The sequence below is a fragment of the Alosa pseudoharengus genome, unplaced genomic scaffold, assembly GCF_046254945.1.
Source record: "Alosa pseudoharengus isolate Yale_2024_CS ecotype anadromous, Long Island Sound unplaced genomic scaffold, YU_APseudo_1.1 YU_APseudo_1.1_scf_22, whole genome shotgun sequence".
NCBI lineage: Eukaryota > Metazoa > Chordata > Actinopteri > Clupeiformes > Clupeidae > Alosa > Alosa pseudoharengus.
The window spans coordinates 21,867,509-21,885,565 of NW_027468680.1; the positions used below are offsets into that span (position 1 = coordinate 21,867,509).

At 45.0% G+C, this 18,057-nt stretch overlaps 2 protein-coding genes across 4 annotated transcripts in view; both read right to left on the minus strand.

Annotated features, from left to right (window-relative positions):
* Positions 1 to 2,922, minus strand: part of tiam2a (TIAM Rac1 associated GEF 2a) — a 76,753-nt gene extending 73,831 nt beyond the window's left edge. The window contains exon 1 of the mRNA XM_076299335.1: positions 2,901 to 2,922. The gene's annotated coding sequence lies outside the window, so the exon portion shown is untranslated. The remainder of the gene's footprint in view (positions 1 to 2,900) is intronic.
* scaf8 (SR-related CTD-associated factor 8) overlaps positions 2,132 to 18,057 on the minus strand; it is a 33,463-nt gene continuing 17,537 nt past the window's right edge. For all 3 annotated transcript variants that reach the window (XM_076299337.1, XM_076299338.1, XM_076299339.1), the window contains 18 exons: positions 14,173 to 14,217; positions 13,829 to 13,990; positions 13,360 to 13,516; positions 12,837 to 12,964; positions 12,439 to 12,615; positions 11,352 to 11,431; positions 10,937 to 11,057; positions 10,665 to 10,796; positions 10,401 to 10,510; positions 9,657 to 9,850; positions 8,770 to 8,870; positions 8,303 to 8,416; positions 7,925 to 8,081; positions 7,215 to 7,345; positions 6,364 to 6,505; positions 6,205 to 6,267; positions 5,091 to 5,390; positions 2,132 to 4,809 (listed from right to left, as the gene is read on the minus strand). In XM_076299337.1, coding sequence (XP_076155452.1) covers positions 2,915 to 4,809; positions 5,091 to 5,390; positions 6,205 to 6,267; positions 6,364 to 6,505; positions 7,215 to 7,345; positions 7,925 to 8,081; positions 8,303 to 8,416; positions 8,770 to 8,870; positions 9,657 to 9,850; positions 10,401 to 10,510; positions 10,665 to 10,796; positions 10,937 to 11,057; positions 11,352 to 11,431; positions 12,439 to 12,615; positions 12,837 to 12,964; positions 13,360 to 13,516; positions 13,829 to 13,990; positions 14,173 to 14,217 — 4,209 coding nt within the window. In that variant the 3' untranslated portion in view covers positions 2,132 to 2,914. The remainder of the gene's footprint in view (positions 4,810 to 5,090; positions 5,391 to 6,204; positions 6,268 to 6,363; positions 6,506 to 7,214; positions 7,346 to 7,924; positions 8,082 to 8,302; positions 8,417 to 8,769; positions 8,871 to 9,656; positions 9,851 to 10,400; positions 10,511 to 10,664; positions 10,797 to 10,936; positions 11,058 to 11,351; positions 11,432 to 12,438; positions 12,616 to 12,836; positions 12,965 to 13,359; positions 13,517 to 13,828; positions 13,991 to 14,172; positions 14,218 to 18,057) is intronic.

Here is an 18,057-nt window from a genome sequence, read left to right on the forward strand (position 1 = left end):
ACTGGTTCAAATGGCAACTTTGGTCAGTGGGGGAAAAAAAAAATCTGTTGCTCTCCTGCGTATACTACTCCTGCCCTATTGGTAAGACTGGTAGTGGTTTTTAATGAGGATTGGGCGGTGGTTGGGCAATCTGTGCGATGTAGAAAGCTGGATCCTCTCTAGATCTAGAAGGCATGCTGCTGCCAGATGCTAAAAAAAATGGTTGAATGCATTGCGTGAAGAAAGCTCGTAAAGCAGCATGCCTCAGAAACCAGTCTGTCACTGCTTGTGGGGCTCAAAGACTGTGCGAGTCTATTATACTGTAAAAAGCTGCCAACCCACTTGAGTGTTGTCCGAAACAGGACAATGTGATCTAAATCAACATTTGTGGGATCATGCTGCTGAGGACAAAGGGATGAAAACAAGACCAGCGCAAGTTTCCTTTATCTCTGTCCGCTATGAATGTTATTTACAGCCCTGAGGCAAGAACAGATCCTCTCTCGCTGCAGTTGGCATATGCTGAGACCAAGGCCAAGATGCTCGGCAGGCCAAACTGCAGAATGGTGCACTCGTCGCTTCTTTTCTTTTTTTTTCTACAGGGCTGGTGCTTAGTAAGCACTCCTGAAGCGTCAGTACTCTGGCAGGAGAGCATCACAGCGTCCCTGTATATGCTCCCAAAATCCCCCACCCGTGCTGGCTACCAGCCCACCTTTGTTGTGTTGTGTGCCGAGCCCTCACCAGATGGTCAGATGAGCGGTCTCCTCAGATCGACTTCAGAGTGACTGGCCTCCTCAAGCCCCGTAAAATACATCGTTATAAGTCACAGGTGAAAAGGGCCGCTTTCAGGCGGAATGTTGTGATTATTTTTGTGATGCAAATGTGAACTTAAAATTCCATCGCAGCAGATGTTAGAGTTTGAAGTACATACTATTTTGTACTTCATTTTGTATATGAAAATGTGACGATGATTAAAATTATTTTTTTTGTTAGTATAAAAAATGTGATTAGGTAGTGTTTTTGATAGTGTAACAACGACATGATTTGTGCGTAAACATAAATTATTTGTCTCTTATCTTTTAATTTCAGGTTTGGACTTGCAACTGACTACAATTTTTGTCAGCTAATGTCATATGTATATGAAAATCTACATCATTTATCAATGGTTAGTATGCGTGGTGCATTAATAGATAATCTTTGAATTTTCACATAATCATATTAATACATGCAGCATTAATTGGGTGAAATTTCCTACATGCCTGGTTATTCTGTTTTTATAATTGTGATAAGTATTTGCATGCATCTATAATGAGAAAACAATAAAGTTCTTTCCTTTCCAAATTTCAACCTTTATCCTCATTTTTCTGCATAAAAACTGGACTGGTTTTTACATTTACATTTAATCCTTTGGCAGACGCATTTATCCAAAGCGACTTCAGAATAACATGTTTTTGCATAATGAGGCTATGACTTTTGCTATGGCATTTGTCTTGGAGCTTGAAGTGTGTTTTTGTGAGCCTAAGTTTTGGTTGGTATAAGAATTATCATCACAGAAGTAATCAGAGAAAAACAAAAGCTTTTTCATAACCACAGCTTGGCAAGAGATTAAAGTTAATACATTCCAATTTAAATGTAAGGTAAAACATATGGTTAAAAGTGCCAAAAAGAAACCGGTCAGATGTGACCTTATTGAGGACTCTTGAGTGCAAGCTGGTTACTGATGTTGCCAGCTCTGCCGTACTGCCATGAACTATAGCAAGCAAACAGTATCTAAATAGAAATTATGGGAATTTCGGGAGGCTTGGACACATTCAGATGAATGGCTATGATCAGACCACATAAAGACTATTTTTAAACCATGTAGGCCTAGCGTCCATCCCACACAGCAGTTTAAGTAGCTGCCAAAAAATAAATCACCTAACTTCTTTCAGCAGAAGCAAACTTGGCCTGTAGGCTTCAGAAACTCATGCCTGAGCAAACATCTTTCAGACGAGGAGACTTAGAGAAAATAGAAGACACAAGGCAAGCACGATCAAAAAGCAGCACACCTCGGTTTTCTCATCCTTTCAAACCCTCCCCCCCGACAATCACTTTGTGATCTCATGATCTGTGTGCAAAAGAAGCATTCCTCCAGAGAAAATACAGTCCTAAAGCATTTTTTAACAAACAGAGCATGTTTATTTTCAACTAAAAACAAAATGTACCCAACATCCATTTTTCCTTTATACGACTTTTTTTCTGCTTAATTATTGAAATCACTGCAATATGATGAATAAAATCACAGACATTTAACATGGGGTAACATCGTATTTCATTTTTTTTTTCTTAAGGTTCCTCTTCAAAGCAACTAGACTTGTACTGTTCTCACTGATTTGCTGTGTATGTATGTATGCATGTATGTATGTGTGTGTGAGTAGATATATATTCATATATATATTCTGCTTAAGAGACAGGAAGCAAGGACACCACAGAGGCATTCATCAAACTTTGCAGCAGTATGTTTTTTCTTTTTAAAACAGAGGAGAGAAATAGGCCAGCAACCACTGTTTTCAAGTATTCAGCCATCGATTGGGAAAAGCCAGGTTTCGTACTCTCTTCCATAGGAAGGTCAAAGCTCTCGCCCCACCCAATTTACATTATGCTAAAACATTTTGGCAAGCAATTTTCAACAAAAGAAACCTAGCTTAAAAAGTAGTGGAATTGCATTTAAAACCAAATAAAATATAAAACAGAACAAAACAACAAAAAAAAAAAACATTACCTACCCTTTATTCCTCTATCGTGAGCCATCTAGGACGTTCGCCATCATAGTGAATAAAATCATTTGTTAGGTGTCAAGACAGCGTATGTTAACTTTGTGGCGATTCTGTGTAGGGCCACTTAAAACGAGTACAGAGATGACAACTTTACAAAATGATCATTACCTACTGAGTGATGATTATGTCCCCTCAGTGTCTGTTTTCTCTAGCACTGGCTCTGTCTCAGCATCCTCCATCGGCCCACTTTGTTCACTGTCAGTGTCCACCACAGGGGGGCTGAGTTTAGCCGGGACATTCCCTTGTTCAGGGGGCTCGTCCGGGATCGGGGAGGGGGATGGTGACTGAGTAGGACTGGGCGTAAAGCTGCAAGCTGGTGGGGTTGCGAGGTCTGGGGCAAAATCTTCGGTGGGCCCCATGTCAGTCTCTTCACCATTCATACATGGAGTAGAAGACTCTGGGGTCTGTGGCTCTGCTGTCTCCTCCTCAGCATTGCTGGTTACTGCTGGGGATTCAGGTAAGGGCTCTGGTTCAGGCTCCGATTTGGGTTCGGGGCTAGGTTCTGGGCTAGGATCGGGGCTAGGTTCGGGGCTAGGCTGGGGGCTAGGCTGGGGGCTAGGCTGGGGGCTCAGCTCTGGTTTAGGTTCCAACGTGGGTTCCAGTTTGGGCTCGAGGTTAAGCTCTGGCTTGGGGTCTGGTTTGAGCTCTACTTTGAGCTCTGGCTTGTGGTCTGGCTGCATTTGAACTGTTGGGACAGGCAGCAAAGGTGGCCGAGGCTCAGGCAGAATGGGAGGACGGGGATCAGGGAGAAGAGGAGGCCTGGGGTCGGGGAGCAGAGGTCGAGGCGCAGACCCGAGCTGGGGCTGTGGGAGGGGTAGCAAGGGCTGGTTTGGGGCTTGAGGTTGGATAAGAGGGGCAAGAGGGGTCCACCCACCACCACCACCACCGCGTTCTCGCTTCCGCTCCTCATCCCTCTTCTCTCGCTCAGCCTCGCGGTCCCGATCTCGATCCCGGTCCCGCTCCCACTCTCGGTCTCCTCGTTCTCGGTCTCGATCGCGATTGCGATCTCGGCCGCGGTCCCTGTCTCGGTCTCTCTCGCGGTCCCTGTCCCTCTCCCGTTCGCGCTCCCGATCCCTCTCTCTGCTGTGCCGGTTACCGTTCATCTCCCTTCGGAAGTCAAAGTCTCGCTCTCGCTCGTCACGGTCCCTCTGCCTTTCCCACGGTCGCCGCCTGTCATCAAAGTCTTTGTGGACATCTGCGTTGAAGGCAGGACCTCCTCTATTCCAGGCAGGACCTCCTGCTGCAGATCCTGCCCCACTAGCACCACCTCCTCCTCCTCCTCCTCCTCCTCCTCCTGCAGCAGCAGACGCTGAGGCTCCTGCTGCTGCCGTTGCTCCTCCACTACGCATCTCGAATCGGTTAGGGAAGTTGGCCATCGGCCGTTCTTCCTGGAAACCCTTGGGGGTCCCCGTCGTGGACCCCCGTATGTCCCGCTCGTCAAAGTCTCCTCTTGGTGGCCCCCAACGGCTTTCGCCTCGGAAGCCCCCGGCCAGGGCTTCTTTGCGACCGTCCCCTAGAAGCGAGGGTCGTGGAGGTCTCTCCAGGAGTGGGGGTCTGGTGGTGGCCGGCTCCCGCATCTCGGGTGGGGGGGTCCTTAGCAGGCCGGTGCTCTGTTTCTTCTCTGGCGGGGGGAAGCGGTAGTCCTGGTCTCCGTCCTGCTGAGCGTTGCCCTCTGCCCTGCTCGGGGACTCCTCCTCAGGCTTGTCTGTGCTAGCAGCTGGGGTGTTAGAGGCCCTGCTGAAGGCCTCCATCTGCTGGAAGGGGGCCCGTAGACGAGCTTGGGCTTGGGCCTGTGCCTGGACTTGCGCCTGGAGGGAGGCGTCCAGCAGGCTGGCCTGGTGGGAAAGGCCTTGTTGCATGAGCAGTGGAAAGCGGGCATTGGCACCCTGAAGGAGACTGGGCCGCAGCTCCAAGGGCAGGAGGCCAGGCATCCTCTGGCCTGTGAGCTGATGGCCAAGAGCTGTCGAGGGGTGCATGCCAAGCAGACCCATGCCGCTGCGCACCGCGTTATGCATCCCTGGAAAAGCAGACAGACACACGTGTTACAGAAAAGCAGAACTCAAAACAGACGATTCTTGCAGAGCATCCATTCCCCACAAGGTTTACATCAGGTTTATTTAGTTTCCATCTGTCATTTTCATTCGGACATGGTTGTCCTTCTATACCCAATAAAACTGACATAGTCCTATGATGCCTCTATTTTCCTCTAGATTATTATACAGGAACATGCAAATGTTTTGCTAATATATAAGCAATGTCTGGAGAGTGTCATAACCCACAGCAGGAGTTCTATCTGACCTTGCAGTGTGAGCTCTGCACTTGCGGCGTCCATGCCCTCTGAAGGCTGCTGTGCTTTCTCCATGCCTCCCTGCTGCTGCTGTTGATGTTGATGTTGTTGCTGTTGCTGCTGCTGCTGCTGCTGCAACTGCTGCTGTTGTTGTTGTTGTTGTTGCTGCTGCTGCTGCTGCTGCTGGACTCCCAAAGGGTTGTAGACTCCAGGGATGCCCTGAGGCAAGAAGCCAGCCTGGGGGAGCATAGCTCCGTACAGAGAGTCCTTACTGCTCTCCTGTGTGCCAGACATGGAGGGCTGCACTAGTGCTGCAAGAGAGAGAATGAGGAAAATCTCTTGAGAATGCATCACACACGTGAGATGAAAAGGCTTGACACAATGCAACAGAGAAACATGCCTGAGCATCTATGCTATAATTTCCATGTATTCATTTAGCAGACACTTCTATCCAAAGTGACTTATGCTACCCATGCATCAGAAGACTTTGACAAGATTTGGGGAAGAGTCTTGATTGTAGTCTTTTGAGTAAAGGATGAATGAGGGGCATTAGTTAAAAGACTCCAATCTTTCAAGAATCTTTCACAAATCTTGTCAAAGTCTTCTGGTGTAAGGATGGCTTTACATATGTCAATTGCATTGCAAGGGCCATTGTCCCTAGAGCAACTCTGGGTTAAGTGCCTTGCTCAAGGGGCACAACGGTGGAACTTTTCAGGCTTTTCAGCTCCTTAGCCACTGCGCTACCATCGCCCGCCCTTTTATTTCCATGAGGAATAGTGTGAATGTGAGGATGCGTTATGGTAGTGTTAAATTGTGACTGCACAACCAATAAGAACAAGTTTTAAATGCAAGCCGAGATGTTCTCTCCCCTCATCTACCCCCTTCTTCTTCTTCTTCTTCTACCACTTTCTCCTTTGAATATTCTTGACTAGTCCTTAAACTTTCTGCATTCTTGTCCTCTGGTAGTAGAAGTAGTACTTATTGGTGTAGTATTAGTTGTTGTTACCCAAGGCCTCCTGCATTGTGGCTTTAATGTTAATCCGTTATTTCTGTAAGTCACTTTGGATAAAAGTATCTGCTAAATGAATAAATGTAACTGTAAATATCATGGTATGTCAGACATACATGCTGCGGCTGATTGGAGACCAGTCCCCACAGTGGTCTGAGCAACTCCTGGAGGCATGAATCCTGTGAAGACGGGACAAAAAAAACAACAACATTAGGGACCTCACTTGCGGCACGGAGAGCGACAACACAATTACAGAAACAGAAACGGATGCTAACCTGGTGGAGGCTGAGAGGCGTTGAAGCCTGCTCTCATGAAAGGCGGAGGAGGACCAAAGCCAGGCGGGGGCATCGCCATGGTAACCGGAAATGAAGGCGGCACCAGGCCTACCGCAGGGACAGCAGACTGTGCCACGGGGATCTGGAACAGAGACACGACAGTCCTATTTATTCACCCTCCATTTTATTTGTTTGTGGAAAAAAAAAAAACTGCCTCTAGTGTGGTCTCTAATCAACAGTGTGACCTCTGACAACCAAGTGGGGGATCATGTTCCTCTATGTACATTTTCACAACGCCAAGTAGGACATGAGTAAACAGACCAAGGTGGCGAGATAATCTACTCTGGATAATCAGAGCTCGATAGACAAACAAACAAAGCAGTCTGAGACAGAGCGACTCGTTTCCCTCACTGGATAATAAACTCTGATGGGCTGGGCAGCAGGGGGTAGCTGAGACACCCAAAAGAGTTTCAGCACCAATATAAACACGCTAGACTAGACAGACAGGCAGGCAGAGAATTGGTTGTACGTTTCCTGATTAGCAAACAAACACAGTGGGGATATACTTCAACACACCCTGAGTGTGATTGTGTATATGTGTGGTGGTGGTGGTGGTGGTGGTGGGGGGGGTTTGTTGTTAGAGGCAGGAAGTGCCTGCTATGGTGTGGCAGAGAAGGAGGGTTTGAAAAAGCCATTAACACAACACCATCTCTATTATTGCTAACACACAAGAAAGCCCTCATATACCATGTTTGAAGGGGAGGAAGAAAGTTGCCTTGACAATTACATTAACAAACACAAATGTGCATGCACACACACACACACACACACACACACACACACACACACACCTGTACAGGCATCATGGTGACGGGTTGGGCGTAGGCCTCGCTCTGGGCGTTAGTGACAACGCTGGCCTCAGCTGCGGCAGCCTGGCTCTGTGTCTCCTTGGCTGCCTCGGCATTCTTCTGAGCTTCCCAATCTGCAATTGGAACGTCAACAATTAGCCCCGACAACTTCAGAGTATTGGATTCAGAACTTGAAGGTTTTTATATTCATAAGTGGTTTATGTCCTGATGTTTCTGTTATGTATTCTTCTACATGAGATGACTTATTTAATTCTGTTCCTGTACTGTCCCTGCCTATATCTATGTGTGGCTATGTGTTTAGAGATAAGAGGGGATATTAAGACTTTTGCAGCGTTTCACTGTTCTACATCCCTGTAACAGTAACTATCTGCTTCAGATTGCCAGGTTGCCACTAATCAAAGCCTGATTCAGTGTAGTCCACGTGAGATGTGATGACCAACGGCATCTCCCGTCAGCCTGGAAGGATCTTTAGGTGAAGTCATGCTGTCTCTCCCTTGATGCGCAACACTAAGTAAAACTGTTCCTGATTTTTCCTACCATTGGTCTGACTGGGTCTTCATTCATCTGTGGTATCAAAATTACCATCAATACCATGATAATTGGCCTCACTGACAGACTACATGAAATGTGCTTGGGTTATTTGCCTGTATCTATGTTAAATAGTTATTTTTACACATTTGATTTGCTCTTACCACTATTAACTGTTTCTTGATCAATCATTCCTCCTTCAGCAAAGCCTTCCAGGTCATCAAGCTTGACTTTTTCCCAAGGGATGTAGGTAACGCCAAGGTCAACATCCCAGAACTGTTTATATTCCTGCTTCACACCCTTATTGAGTGCCCATGCAATCTGACAGGAAATAGAAGAGGAATGGACAATGTGTTCCATTAGCCAAGACAGAAGAGTGCATTAGTGAGACACAAGTAAAAATAGCCAACAGACAGGCGAGGAGAACTGATGTGAATATGGATATCTTGAGAACATCTGAACCTATGGGATAGCATTTCAAATGACAAACATGATTCCGGTGACATTCACATGACACGATGAACATGCTTGTATGCACGCACCTTGATGACCTTGGAACCAATCTTGAAGGAGCCGGTGCTGAGCTTCTGTCGTGCACGGTAGGCATCCTGTCTGTGCACCATGCAGATGTAGGCACAGCCCCTGGGGGGAATCATCTGCGGAGACACCCAGAAAGGAAAATGAGCTGACATGTGTCAAACCGATACAATTGGGGGCGGCGGGGTGGGGGGGGGGGGGGGAGGAGTCAAAGAAACGATACTATGATGTCTGCCGTCTTTGTGCTACAAGAGGCTTAAAAAAAAAAGACTGGACTGGACTGTGAGACACTAGTTTCAAATGTGAAAAGAAAACAACAGCGACAGAAAAGGAAAAAAAATATGTGATTTATTCAATCCTGACAGTGAGGTCTGAGAGCGGTGAGCAGCACAGGGTGCAGGGTTAGATAGATGGTGCCACACACAGACCCAAATGACAGAGAGGGGGGGGTCAGGACAGACTTAGCACTCACATTGATTGATTCAATTTGACCAAACTCCTCAAACAGGTTGGTGAGGTCCTGCTGTGTGGCCTTCTTGTCCACTTGGCCCACCCAGAGAGTAGTGCTGCAAACTGATGAGAGAGAGAGGTTGTCATTATTAAGGGCAAAGGCACATAAACACTATCGGACATGTTGAGAACATGATCGGAGGAAGAACAGTGGCTTACACCAATAGACATGTTTAGAGAAACCAAAAGGTCACTGAGACTCTGGCAAAGATCTAAGAGACAGAGTGCATGTGGGACATCTCAGAGATGATCAGAAGCCTAATCTGAAGCAGTGGTTCTCAACATAGGGGGGTTGTGAGAATTTCTGGGGGTTCCAGATTGTGTGAAAAAATACATGATGGGTTCTACATGAACCAATCACTTTTCATCCATTTTCTTTAATTTCCATTACCACACATGCATACAAAAAGCATTGTTGGTCATACCAGGCAGTCTTGGCAATCTGGCCTTAGTTATGCAATAGTAATATTGCAGACTTTGTGCACTAAAACTTTTAGGTCAAGATACACATACATTAGCTGTGCATTGTTGTGTATAGTCAGGAATGGCTGTTATGATAGGACATTTGTCAACACTCCAATCTTAACCTAATCTAAAAGCACAGAAGTAAAGGTAATATAGAATGTATCATTCTGACTGAAAAAAGTGCTGGGAGCATGCAGGTAGAGGTCAAGGTGGTGGGCTGCCAACTTCATTATTCTGGGGGTTTGTGACTCACTGAGACTCACTGATCTACAGTATTACAGGATTTTTAATCAACTTTGTTGATTTACACACTCACACACACACACATAAAAAACAAAGACATCGGACATTTGGATGCACTCCTGACTGATAAAGTGTGCCTACCACTGAGGAATTTGGAGCGTATGGGAGGGAGCCCCTTCTTCTGTCGCTCTTTTTCTCTCTCTCGTGCGCGGCGCTCACTGGAATAGGAGCGTGAGGACTTCCTCTTGCGGTCTCGTGACCGGGATCGGGAGCGCTTGCGGTGTTTTCGCTTCCGAGACCCAGAGCGTGACCTTGACCGTCTTTTGCGGGGAGATCTGGGGGGGTGAGATTACAGCTCAGTGGTGCGATTTCAGAACATGTGTGCTGTGGAAGGAACTAGGGATGCACCGGTTGTGAAATTCTGGGCCGATACCGATGCATAAAATAAAAATTTTAATAACAAATTTTCTTTGTTTGTTTACTGGGTTTTTGTTGTTAATTATACCCTTTAGTAGTGGAAACAAATATTCATAGAAGAAAATACCTGAACCATTTTCACGTCTTTTAGGACTTCATAGCACAACATTTAGCTTTTGCAGAATTGATGCAAAATAACAAATCAGAAACTGCCATTGGTAAAAGCCATATAAATTTGCCGATAGCCGTTATCAGTGAATAAGGCCGATATTGGTCGATACCGATGTTGGCCGATATATCGGTGCATCCCTAGAAGGAACCAACTGAATGAATGTTCCATAACAACAAAAACAATAAGGGACATCACAGCACATTAAAAAGGCTGTTCATCACAGAAAAAGAGAAAAATGTGGAAAAAGTCAGCATAGTAGCCATTGTGGTCCCAATAATTGATCCCACGTGTCTCACCTGGAGCGAGACCTGGAGCGTGACCTGGAGCGTGTGCCACTGGTCTTCTTCTCATCGGTCTCAAACATCTCCTCGTCCATAGTGTCTTGCCCCTCATCTATGTCCATGTCCTACAGGCACAAATACATCACCATGAACCAACCATCAACAACCATCCTGGCCCAACATAAAAAAAAAAAAAAACGCTTACATCATGGTATCAGGAGCACTAGCTGTTAGTCTTTCATAATTAGAGTCAAGAGGAAGGACAGAGAGGTCACATGCCTGCTGCTGGTTGTCTATGGAGTCATCCATCTTGGAGTCTGTCTCCGGTAGCTGGAGTTGGCTGCCGCCCTGTGTGGGCGTGGATGTGTTATCTGGGCCATAGAGGGATTCTTGACTCTCCATCGACATAGTCTGTGGAAAAGGGGGGGGGGGAAATGTAATGGTAAAGGACTGTATGTCGACAGTAATATAAATGTCTTATCGCACCAGGCAAAAAACAGACATTTTGAAACACACAAAGCAGTTTCGTAAATGTTGTTTTTACTGCGAACCTTCTGCTGATGCTGCTGGTGTTCCAGCAGTTGCTTCTGGAACTGCTCCAGATTCTGCTGCTGCAGCTGCTCAGCCAACTGATGGAAGATGGAGCTGTTGATGGACTCAGACACCATGGGCCTGCAGAGAGAGAGAGAGAGAGAGAGAGAGAGAGAGAGAGAGAGAGAGAGAGAGAGAGAGAGAGAGAGAGAGAAAGAGAGAGAGAAAGAGAAAGAGAAAGAGAGAGAGATGGAAGGATGGAGAGAAGGATGAGTTAGAGAGGAAAAATACAGTATGCTACAGCAGGTTCAACTTCAAATCAACGCACAGGTCTGCACAGGAATGTCAGCGTGCAGGGCAGCAAAGTGCCAAGACAGCATTTTCATACAGACAGCATTTTCATACAGACAGCATTTTCATACAGACAGAACTCACAATTGAGGCTGCGCCGTTTCCTTTTTCGTCTCCTCTTGCCGCTCAGCTTCATTCCCAAAGTCAAACTGCCCCAACAGTTTCTGAGGAGAGACCCACAAAGTTACAAAACATTCCAAATCCTGGGCTATTAGGGAAAAACTGCAGAATCATCTCAAAGACTTGAACTTGAAGCACATAAGCACCCTCAGAATGTCTGACCTCTGATAAAGCGGAATATATGTATGAGGGCAAAACCTGAAATTATTCAACCTCTCTGTCCCGTTTGAAATATGTATGTTAACGATATCACACACAGAAGGCCTGAGGTCATACAGAGCGGCACATCAATAATGCATCACACGGAAATGTATTTATAATGATTAACATGCCCCCTTAGCCGGGCACTCTATGGTGAATACATGGCATTTTCCTCTGTCCATCTCCATCCCTCAGGTCAGACAACGCTGCTCCTGTACACTCTTCACCCTCATTCTCTGTACTCTTCTCCCCCCGCCACACACACACACACACACACACACACACACACACTCTGTACACCCCCCCCCCCACCTTACTCTATGTAAACTCTTCTCTCCGCCACACACACACACACACACACACTCTGTACACCCCCCCCCCCCCCACCTTACTCTCTGTACACTCTTCTCCCCGCCACACACACACACACACACTCTCTGTACACCCCCCCCCCCCACCTTACTCTATGTAAACTCTTCTCCACCCCTTCTTACATCCTCACTGTACACTCTTCCCTCTTACCCCTCACACTCTGTAGAACCCCCACCTCACTCTATGTAGAACCCCCCCTGCAACCTCACTCTCTGTAGAACCCCCACCTCACTCTCTGTATGCTCGTACCTCTTGCGATGGCCTGCTCTTTGGCCTGCTCTTTGGCCTGCTCTTTGGCCTGCTCTTTGCTTCTTGTTTGCCTCCACTGACTACTGACACACTCCTGTCCTGTTTGAGCAAATACATTTTTGTTATACGCTACGCTACGCATGCTTAGTCTCCCTTCCTGTTGTGGCTTCACGGAGGCCTTAACCCTCCCGCTCTCTGCCCACTCTTCCCCCTCCCTCGCCCCCCTCACCTTGTTGAAGGAGGAGACCCGCTGCTCCAGTGGGTTGAGTGTGTTGGCGGCGGCGGCGGCCGTGAGCTGGGCGGTGAGGGCCTGTAGCTGTACCACCAGGCCTGCGTCCAGCGCCTGCAACAGGGACGGCTGCGGCTTCTGCTGCTGCATCTGCAGACTCTGCACAAGCTGCTGGAGCTACACAAGAGATGGAAAAGCAGTGAGGGTGTTAAGCAGGGACAAACAACGTTACATTTCCACCTTTGCCTTTAATATTCGCTTTATATTAGCCGTTTCTTTGGGAGAGAATTAATTTAATTTGATTGTTGATTTCTGTGACTTCAATGTACCACTTCGTTATCGTTTCAAAAAAGGATCACAAAAACTGTACTGTGCAATCTCGCAGCTCATAGGCTCACCTGTTGGCCCTGGGGGCTCTGTAGAATTTGAGCCACTGCAGCCACCGTATCTGTGTTGGAGATCTGTGCGGCCCAGTCTGGTAGACTCTGCACTATGTTAGCAGGGGTCGCTGGAGTGGCAGGAGTACCTAAAGAAGGAAAGGAAAAGAGATGAGAACTCACTGATATATCAGTAAGGAGCACATTTCCATTTCACCACAAGGTGGCACTATAAACCAACATCATGTGCATGCCACCCCCACTAAAAGCTATAGCTTTCAGTGAGATCCTGTTAACTGCTACCAAAGTGAAGGAAGAAAGGGTGAGCACTTAAGGATGGATACAGGGACACAGAGTTGGGTTTATTGCCAGGATGATGGGAAATTGTCAGTGCAGATGCCCACCACAATTGATTCCATTTATTCTTTTCTTTTTTCAGCAGACGCTTCTATGCCAAGCAACTTGCATATTTCAATTATATTACAAGGGCCATTGTCCCCGGGGCAACTTGGGGTTAAGTGCACCTGTGTGTGTGTGAACCTACCAGGAGTAGTGCTGTTGACCGGCGCAGCAGAACTGGAAGTGACTGGTGTGACACTGGGGGGTGGCAGACCAGCCGCCATATCCAGCAGAGGCTGGATGATGTCACTTTTGAAGACTTGGTTCTTCTGCCACAAGTTTAGGACCCTGACAATCTTACTCTGCATGACACAGGAACACACACACAGGTAGATGAGTCAGGAATCTTTTCATAGTTTTATGGTTCATAGCTCCAGTTATGCCTACTATTAACATATACCAACATAAGATGACTAAATACTGAATTTCTTCAATTAGGCGAAAAACAATCAACTTTGACAGTTGTCATGGAGTACAGATACAATAAAATGTGATAATTCGGACATTAACTTTGTGCTAATTCAGTGACCGGACAAATATCCAGACCCTTCAACAGATCACAGGAATTTCAGATTTTAAATACATGTTTGGATCATGGTAGGATGAGAACCCACTTTGTCATCAGATGGACATCGGTAGAGGTTCTGAAAGGTTCCAATGATGTTTTTGCTGAACCGTGGCGCAAACACATCTTTTTCCTGACCGAACTGGTGCCGTGACTGTCGTACAATTGAGTCAATGACGTACAACCCTGGGACCTTGTACTCTGGTTTGCACTGGAATACAGACGAGACAGACCATGTCAGAGGTGAAGTGGTCAACAGAGACAAAGGCAACTCATTCAAGCTCAAGTGCTGAATGGCAATCTACAAGAGCCAAGACGACAACTCAACCTCTCATTAAAATATGTGGGGAGAGATGTTGTGAATAGAGCAATCTTTCACTGAAGAAAACTCACCTTCTGAACGAACTTCTCAACGCTCTGGACCACGTGCTTGTAGAACTAAAACAGAGAGAAAAAAAACACAACAAACACAGAACATCAGCCACTAAAACGTAAACAATGCACTAAAACGTAAACAATGCAGAGGCTCTAAATTGATGTCAGAATTACAACAGAGCAGTGTCATGACTGGTATCAAAATAAAAGCTGTGGGAAAAAATGGCCTGTGTGAAAAAGAAAAGACTTTGCCACCATACACCAACACCAGAAAAGACAATTTGGTGAAAACCAGTGTGTTCAGAGGAGCAGCAACAATCACCTGTCTGATCATGTTGAAACAATTTTCAAGTAAAGCAGGGATATTCATAAGTCGCATTAGAAAAAGCGTCTGCTAAATGAATAAATATACATGTTTTCAACTGATTGTGACCCAGGGATCTCCAAGTAAGGAACCCGATGACCATCACTGATAAAAAAATAAAATAAACAGTGATTCCCACAATGAAACTACTTTACTGAATCCATGGTCAGGGACCATCAGCAATGCCTTCACAGACAACCAGTGGGTCACAGACCACTGGTTGAAAACCAGTAAGTGTTACTAGATATGCCATTGACAGAAGACAGAATTCAAATTAAATTCTGTCTTATCATCATGAGACAAAATTCACACAGTCTGAAATGTTGTTAAGACATTTTTGGCAGAAGAGGCAGTTTGGATTTAATATCATGCCACAGAAAAGAGAAGCAGACAAAATATGTAAAATGACAAAGCCCTGGGTTATGGTTTCTGCCTTGTGACTTAACTTTGAAGGTCAACCCCTAAAAGTATAAAAAGCTTCTGGCTAGGAGAAAAACAGGGGCATGAGCTCCTAATCTGAAGCTTTAGGTAGCACAGACACACAAGTGAAGTGGGCCAGATGTCAATTCAGATGCTTGTTTTGATGCATTAAATCTAAGAGACATGTAGCCAAAACTAGATGGACAACTGCTCAAACCTGACCACTGAAACACCTCAGGGGTAGTTAGTTTGCTATGTTACATGTGACAGTGTTACAGGTGTAAACCACAAATCCAGTCATATTTCTGAAAACTACCTCTACCTGTGACTGGTACAACTTCACACGCATCAGCAGGAAAACCTCTGCACTCTGATCCTCAGGCAGTAGTATCTATGCAGTATTCATTTTATAGTCTTCAAAGTCTCCTCTGCATTGTAGCTTTAATGTAATTTCTCATAAATGTAACTGTAATGACAGACGTAACAAGTTGTAGGACCGTCATCATCTTATATAATTGGGTAACATTATGTTACTTAAATGTTACTTTCCTCAAGTGTTAGGATGAGAATTATCGCTTTGTAGAACTCAGTTCTGATAATAAAGGTGGCAAGCCCATTCAGAAGCATACAAACCTTTTCAGTGCTATATTAAGAAACAAGCACAGTTTTTTTTTTTTTTTTGTGACATGAACAAATTTATTTTGGGGAAAACTATTCAGCGTTGATTCTGATTTGTCTACACTTTAGGCCCACACACAAATACTGCACTGAAGCTCCGATCTGCAGTGCCTGATGCATTAAACTGCTGAGAACATTTTACTGGACATCTACACTCAAAGTCATATACTGTGAAGAGTGTGACTTTAGCCTCTTCTGGTCACTTGATTAGCCCAGAAGTCATGTACTGGAATGAGATTGACTTTAGCCTCTCCAAGTTAAATTGATTGGTTTAGAAGGTGCCAAATCGACCTCTTCTGATGTGCTTTATTTCTGTCTCATCCACTCATTGTGTAATTGGGTTATACCAAATAAATTACATCTGCACTTGCTTTGAAGTACACATATACTTGCAGTATGGTCAAGGTGATTTACCAATCTTGATAATCGCACAACTACACCAAATATATCCTACAACATCCTTTATAATTCTAACAACCACAATTTACTCAGTGCAGTTGAAGCAACTTTATGGGTTTGGTCTAAAACTAAGGACAACAGCCAGTGAAAAACCTTGCAAACACCACCATCAACTCAGTTGGCACTGAAAAAAAAAGCTTGCCAACATGCTAACTGGTGTCTTTAGCAATTTAACAGGTTACTTTGTATCATGAAGGCTTATGTTTCCATGGAGTTATCTACACAGTGCAGTCTGGACAGCTAGCGGGTACGGCAGTGTGTATCTGTGATTCACACAACCACATGATGCCGACACCAAAATTAGAATTTTAACTCATGACTCTGCTATATGAAATGAGCACACAATACTGGAAAGTATTAGAAAAACACTGAATGCAATATCCAAAGCAAACAGCCAGAGGACTTGGGGAAACTTTACCATCACATTTACATCAGCATCTCTCAATTTGTGGGTTGATGGGTAAAATGTTTAGGCAATTGTCTATACCAGGGGTCGGCAACCTTTTTTGCCTGGAGAGCCACTTTTACCAAATGTATTATTTTTTTAATCTCTGAAGAGCCAGTGTCCCTTGGTATGCAAAGTAACATAGTTAACAACACAACACTCAATTTTCATTGACATGTCATTGGCGAAATTGAACATTAGGGCCTACCAGAGATTTGGTGATGGTCTTGGAGTCTGGATGGCTCATATTCAGTGAGGTGAAGTGCAAGATTCATGCAAGAATTGAGGCTGTGAGCATTTAAGGGCAACTTCACGCAAAACTGTCATATCCATAACGGCAACTAAATACCATGGCATTGTGTTGGCGTTATGGATGTGCCAGTTTTGCGCGGAATTGCCCTTAAACTTGGGCGGTGCTGGATTGCTCAATGTGCGCAGGTTTGTCTTTATATTTTATATATGCGAGTAAGATTTCTCACATGCAAGTGGAACCAAACAGGGTTAACACAGCAATAGCCTACTAACTAGTTGGAGTGTGCGATATATAACGGGCAGTTTATTTCAGGTTTTCAGAATCAGTCTTCGGATGGAAACTTTTCCATTTCAGCCTTGTGTTTGCGCTCGCAAGCCGCGGTCGCTGACGTTTCCTTTTTTACATTTTCCTTATCTAGCCTACAGCAAGCGCACACATCAACAATAACAATTAAAGTGTTCTCGTTGACTGAAATGGAGGGAAATAGGTGATTTTGCTTGATATTGACATGGCAACGAACCGCGAATGTAACAGTATTGTGCAGCTACGGTTACGGAGTCAAGTGATTAATTAATTTCAACAGCTGAGCCGCATCAGAGGGATCAAAGAGCCGCATGCGGCTCCGGAGCCGCGAGTTGCTGACCCCTGGTCTATACAGTAAATTATTGCTGCAACATATTTTATTATAATTCGCTCTTAGCATTTGACTGATATTACCTATGCTACACAGGAGTTTTGCAGGTGTGTATGTGGTAATTATGTGTAGGTAATAGTTCCCTTCATAAATATATTATATTATATATTTTATACTACGCCGTCACTGTCAAGTGTAGTCAGATTTAGGTTAAAGTGCTTTAGAGATATAAGTATGCCCAAAGTGCATATTAAGTTTACTTTATGGTTTAAATGAAGTTCAATGTCACAACTTAATGCAGATGGGAAGCTGAGAGCCCCAATGCCACACAACTGTGTTAGATGCATTTGTGACGAATAATTTTAAGACACACTTGTTTTTTCGCCAAGTGGGACAGGTTCCTACTTCGTTCAACAAGCCAAACAGTTATTATAAATAGTATCTAATAACATAAACAAGGAACCACAATGAAATGCTATTACTAATGGTCATGGTGGCAGCTGAAAAGCATCAATGTAACTCCTTACAAGGTTTCGTATGAATTCTAGAAATCAATTAAAAAATTCTGCTAGTTTGGCAGTAGACAGCTAAACATAATAGCTGAACATAGCCAAGACAAAGAGGTCTGGTTAATGTTATTACTCATTTGT